The sequence below is a fragment of the Ammospiza caudacuta genome, chromosome 5, assembly GCF_027887145.1.
Source record: "Ammospiza caudacuta isolate bAmmCau1 chromosome 5, bAmmCau1.pri, whole genome shotgun sequence".
NCBI classification, from domain to species: domain Eukaryota; kingdom Metazoa; phylum Chordata; class Aves; order Passeriformes; family Passerellidae; genus Ammospiza; species Ammospiza caudacuta.
Window position 1 is genome coordinate 33,849,988 of NC_080597.1, and position 6,000 is coordinate 33,855,987.

The window sequence follows — 6,000 nt, forward strand, 5'->3', positions numbered from 1 at the left end:
AACCTCTGCTTCAGTAGGCCCTGGTGATTCAGCTGTGCCAAGCCAGCTGTTTGATTGCCACAAGACAGCCTTGGACAAGGAAATTATGTAAAGGGTGTGCCAAGACGACTTGACATCTTTCTAAATGGCTGCAAGTGTACAGTGGTCTTCAAAGAACTCTTTCCAGAAGCTGACTTCTTGCTGTGTTCCTGACATGCCTCTAAAAGCAGCAGCACAAAGTGATGCATTTTGCATGTCAACTCTGACTCTTCATCTACATGATTTGTCATGCTACCATGACAGTAAAATTTTTACATTCAGACAGATGGATAACAAAATTACAGACCATGTAGAGAGTTCAGAATTACTACCTAATAATTTCTGAGAGTGACTTGGCGGTAAATTGATGTCCTTTCATTTTAGCAACGCTTAAATTTTGTGTAAGTTCAAATCACTGCTAAAAATTATGATTAGCACATTAGCAATTTTTGTACCAAATAGTTGGAAAGAACAGTCTGCTACATACAAGCCTATCTGAATTCAGAAAGCATTTGGACAATGCTCTCAGGCACAGGGTGTGATTCTTGGGGTGTCCTATGCAGGCCCAGGAGTTGGACTCAGTGATACTGATGGGTCCCTTCTAACTCAGCATATTCTATGATTCAATGTGTTTTGTGCATGTCTTAGGAAACAGTTCACAGCTTTTTATTCTGCTTCTTCCACTGATCTTAATTTTATACTTCACATTTCACCTAAATATTACTTGTGCATCCAGTGTTCCAGAAAGTGTCAGTGTGTTGAAACAATCCTGTTTTACTGCTACACAGAGAACAGGATTGTATCATCAAGACTGACATAAACATTGTAAACACTGAATTTATTCGAACTCTTTCAAATGTCTGAGTTTATTTATGGAAAGTTAAGTAAAATATAAATGTAAAGAAAGAGAAATATAATGGGGTGAAGTAGTGTCCACAACTAAAACTGAAGTTGCTGCAGCTACCACATAATTATTTCAGTATGTTGGCAGCTGGATAGTCTGTATGGATGTTAGTTCATTTTCTATAGAATGAGTATAACAAAGAAGAGGGTTTGTTTTTTTTTTCAGATCACCCAGGTCTAGAAAATGTGGTACAGATTGAGAAATTTCAAGAAAAAGCTTACATGGAGTTCCAAGACTATGTAACAAAGGCATATCCGGATGATACCTACAGGTCTGTAAACTTAGATGCTTATTTGATTGATTCTCTTCTCAGAATCACTGATTTGTACAGCTTTTCATGTAATAGATATATACATTTTCTTCTTACCTCATTAAAATGAAGGAATTACCTTTAGAGCACTTCAAATATTATGCACATGGTCAAACATATTATGTGTAGTACTTTTCATCTCATTATTACTTTCTAAAATTAAATATCCAAAATAAATATTAGTAGCATGCAATTTGAGTTGCATCTTTTTGGAATATTTCCTTATTTAGTCTCAAATCCAAACATATATAGTACACGTAGTTGACAGACATTTGCACATTTTCTGTACTATTCATAAATTTAATGCTATTCTGATTTAAATATTTAAGCCTTTAATGAACTAGATATGGTAAACTTTGACCAGCAGTGTCCCTTGTAATTTTTTTCTCTTCTTTTGCCAATGATATCATGGAGAACAACAGCAAAATCTGTGATTTACTGAGTAACACTTCTCACCAAATTTATTTTCCAGGCTATCTAGACTTCTTCTGCGATTGCCTGCTCTCAGGCTGATGAGTGCTGCCATCACTGAAGAGCTGTTCTTCGCAGGACTGATTGGCAATGTTCAGATTGACAGCATCATCCCATACATTCTGAGAATGGAGACAGCAGACTACAACTCTCAGATCATAGGTCATGGTGTGTAAAAGGAGCAGTCCAGGATTCTGTACCATGGCAATCATGGTGATGTAAATGCATACCCTGTCTCCAAGAGATGGTCATAAGCCTTCCAGTGCACCTTTCCAAAGAAGGCTCATATTCCTCCTTTCCAGTACACTTGGGAAAAGTGGTGGAGTGTATTAGGATATAGGATCCCTTCCTATATCCTAATATAGGATATCCTGTTCTTCATCTGTCTTCAAGGACTTGTAAATTAACTTGATATCTGAAGAAGGTCAAGAATTGTCCATCCTATTTTTGTAGGTAGACGGACTTGGAATATTTGTTTATGAAGTTCAGGCTTATGAGGAAACTGAAGAAGCTTTGATTGAACTAAGGTATCTCAACTTAGTTTGATGTTTTAGACAAATAAATTAACTTTCCTCTCTGAGCTTTGTTTTCAGTGTTTTGCTGCTAGTTCTTTTTCACGTATCAAATGGAAAGTATACATAATCAAACATCCTGAAAAGGCCAGTTTCCATGCAGACAAGACCCAGCTTAATTTTGGCTGTTGTTTTGAAGAGTGATTTTTTTCCTGCTGAATTAAACACTGGATACCATACCCCAAGTGCAGGGAAATAAAAGACATTCACATTTAAAAATATTCTGATGTTAACATTGATGCAGCTGATCAAAACAGAAGCAGCAAAGAGTCAGTAGTGACTGTTTTGCAGATGCAACAGAATACTATATTTTAACAATAATGTGGTAGACATCAACTGTTTTATAGTATGAAAAACTAACAGAGAAGTGTATACTGCAGGCATTTAAAGACAGCACACTTCTGCTTTTTCTGGTCTCAGAGCTTTCTCACACTACTCCTCCCTCTTTAACACTCAGTGCCCAGTGATGGAGGCATTCTAGATGCCTCAACTTTTGTCCATGTCTTTATTTTATGTTATGGTTAGCCTTTGGGTATGTAATTCTCTTTTCCAACCAGTCCTGTACGATTACTTTTCAAATTTTAATTTGTCAAATCCAGTGTCCTTCCATATGGGAGCATAGCCTCTGCTGCTTTTCCTTTGCTCATTAGAAATGGGTCTAGATACTCCATGCATGTTGCCTGAGTCATACTCCACAGTTCCATCTAAGAACGAGTTTAAGTGTTCCTCTGTCTTGAGGATGTGACTCACATGACAAGTAACACTGACATGTGGTTGCTTCTTGAATCCTTTTGCACCAGGAAGTTAAGCACCCCTGGCATGTTTATTTCCTGCTGCTTAAAATGAGAGAAATACCCTAGTGAAAATGATGGTCTTCTCTAGACATTGGCATTTAGGATTTTCTGAATCTTGGGTCAAGTCTGAGTTCTATTTAGCATGACCCCTTTCTTTCTCAGGCAAAACTGAGTGAGGAAGAGCATGACCCAATCAAGAAACACATGCCTGCAACAGAGATTGCCTAGCCAGAGGATCAGATTGAATGGAGGCCTTTGCCCACTCTGCAGTGGCAGTTCCAAGGCCACCTTCACACCAAGAGACTACAAGATGAGGCTTGGGTTATAGAGTTCTTGAGTTCTGTAGTTTTTTCTCAGCATCTGAGGATCACTACCAGACCACAAGTTAGAGGCCCATTTTTGATCTGTAGGACCAAGTTGCAGATTGGAGGTTGATCATTCTCCAGTTCAGCTCTCCTCAGAAATTCTGACTGTGCTTTCTAGTCCCTTGCTATCCCTAACCCGCTTCTGACCCTAGCAGGCACAGAAGATTTACAGTCCTCTACATTAAAAGTTTAAAGGAAACTGACAACATGTTACTTCTGAATATATTGGAGGCAGTTTTCCAGGTGTTCCACTACTCTTGGAAGAGTTTTACTCTAATATTCTCCAGATTTATGAAACCCAGGTAATAGTAAGATGGAAATAAAAACTTCCTTTCCCTTGTAATGAAGCACAGTATGCAAATCTCTCTCACACTCTTGAAGAAATTTTCCACTCCATAGCTTGAGCCTCAGGTATAATATGGAGTTCTTTGTTTAGAGTTGACGAAAAGGTTCAGCTGATGCAGCCTTGTGTGGTACTGTCCAGCTTTGGAAACAGCTGAGAAAATATCAGTGTATCTACAGATGTAAATTTTTAGCAATTGAATCCCTCAGTTCAGCCATCTTTATTGCTTGAAGAGACCTTGAAAGATCTTTCATTCCAGCCTTCCATGGGAGCAGGACCCCAGAGGAGACAAACTATCTAGTGCGCTGTCCAGTCACATCTTGCAGTGATTGCTCTCAGCATGACAAATGTCTGTTAAGATTGTCAAGCCTTCTTAAGGAGAGTGGCCTTGGACCCATGTCAGCCACTTCCCTTAATATTCTAGGGTAGATTTCTTCTGAGCCCATGGATTTCTGTGGGTTGAGCCCTTGCAAGGGGCTGCAGAGCAGCTCTTCACCTACTGGTGGGTTGACACATGCATTGTTGTAGATACTTGATCCAGTGCTCTGCAGTCCAGCTGTGCTGGTGAAGATGGAAGTAAAGAAGATACTGAGGAGCTGTGCCTTATCAGCAGTGAGCAGCTTCCCTGCCTAGTTAGGCAATGGCTCTGCATCTTCCCTGTGCTTCTGCTTACTACTCACATAACTGTAGAAACCTTTCTTATTATTCTTGACATCTTTGGCCAATTTTAGTTCTGAGCCTTAGCATTCCTGCCCACATTTTTGCATGCCCTGGCAAGGTTTTTACTGTGCTTGATGGGTATTTAGCTGCCTTTCCATAGCTAGCATGTGTCCTTTTTTTGTTTGTTTGCTTGGGTTTTTTTAATTTTAATTGGAGCACTGTTTTGGAGGAGATGTCCTCAAAATCTGTTTTCTCTGGATTCCTGTCCTTGTTTTCTCTTTGTGCCCTAGTCTGTTTGAATGCAAGTTAACTTCAGTTACACATGGAGTGCAACTACCATGGACTGCTGGGTCAAGGCTATGTGCTTAGGATGTGTTAACTCATAAACACAGAAACCTTGGTCATGTTTCACAAGGTTGTTTAAATTCAGGTGTTTGTATATTGTGAGGGCCAAAAACCCCTGCATTTTATGATGTTGGATACCTCTGACATTTGGACCTCTAAAGAGCCAAAGTGCATGCATACCACACATAGCAAACAGCTCTGGCTACTGGTAAGTGACCTTTTTTTCCCCCCAAAGTTTTACATTTTTACAATAATAAATTTTCAAGATTGATGTAAAGGTGGAATGCAGCTGATCTATGCTGCCTGCCAATTAATCTGTTTTGTCTTTATAATGATCTAAAAGATGCATCCCATAGAGGAGGTTGTTGTTTCAGTGTTACTCACTTTGCTCAGCAGGATCTTAATTAATTATTTCAGATTATTTCATTAATCTGTCTCAAACTATAAATTCATCCTTTTGATAAGGAATGAGGCATAATGGGGTTTTCTCAGGAATGGGAGCTTTAAAACAGGAAAATACAGGAATCAACATGTTTTATCTTTATTCATCCATATTAACCATTACAGTCCTCTTAAGAACAATGTAACAGCTCATGGAAAAACCAAACTGTGAAGTTCTGGTTTTGTTTGCTTTAAGATAACTGCTTCTAAGTTAAATGAAATATATTGTTACCTTCAGCTGAGACCCTTAGTGTTTCTATCAGTTATTTTTTATGATTACATGATCTCACATTACCACCTGTGTGATTTAGTGTCATTTATAGTCTTATGAATGAATTCCTTGGTACTGAATGAGAGACTGGCTAATATTACTGGGTTCTGTCAGTACCACTGTCAATACAATAACTAAAATGTGAATATTGAAGCTTAATCCACCATGGATATTAAACTATTTCATCATTTTTCTGATTTCTTTTCAACTTTAAATTACTTCTCAACTTTTTGATCTTTATAAGCCTTGAGAGTTTTCAGAGCCTGTCAGGATTTAACCAAATTGTGGCATTTACCCACCAAAAACTCTTTGCCAATGAAAGGAGAAGTTTAGTTTTAACAGCTTTAAATTTTCAATGCTGAGAACAAGAAAAATCATTTTAATATAAATCACATGAAAGGAAAACCAGTTTTATACGTTTTAGAATCCTATAATTTAAAGACAATAGTACTGTTACATATAATAAGCTTACTAGTTCAAATATTTTTCATGAAACTGTATGTTGC

General features: G+C 38.0%; 1 protein-coding gene across 5 annotated transcripts in view; it reads left to right on the forward strand.

The window, feature by feature from the left end:
- NR2C1 (nuclear receptor subfamily 2 group C member 1) overlaps positions 1-2,283 on the forward strand; it is a 47,152-nt gene extending 44,869 nt beyond the window's left edge. For all 5 annotated transcript variants that reach the window (XM_058804783.1, XM_058804781.1, XM_058804780.1 and 2 more), the window contains 2 exons: positions 1,088-1,193; positions 1,705-2,283. In XM_058804783.1, the coding sequence (XP_058660766.1) occupies positions 1,088-1,193; positions 1,705-1,879 (281 nt within the window). In that variant the 3' untranslated portion in view covers positions 1,880-2,283. The remainder of the gene's footprint in view (positions 1-1,087; positions 1,194-1,704) is intronic.
- The last annotated feature ends 3,717 nt before the right edge of the window (positions 2,284-6,000 follow it).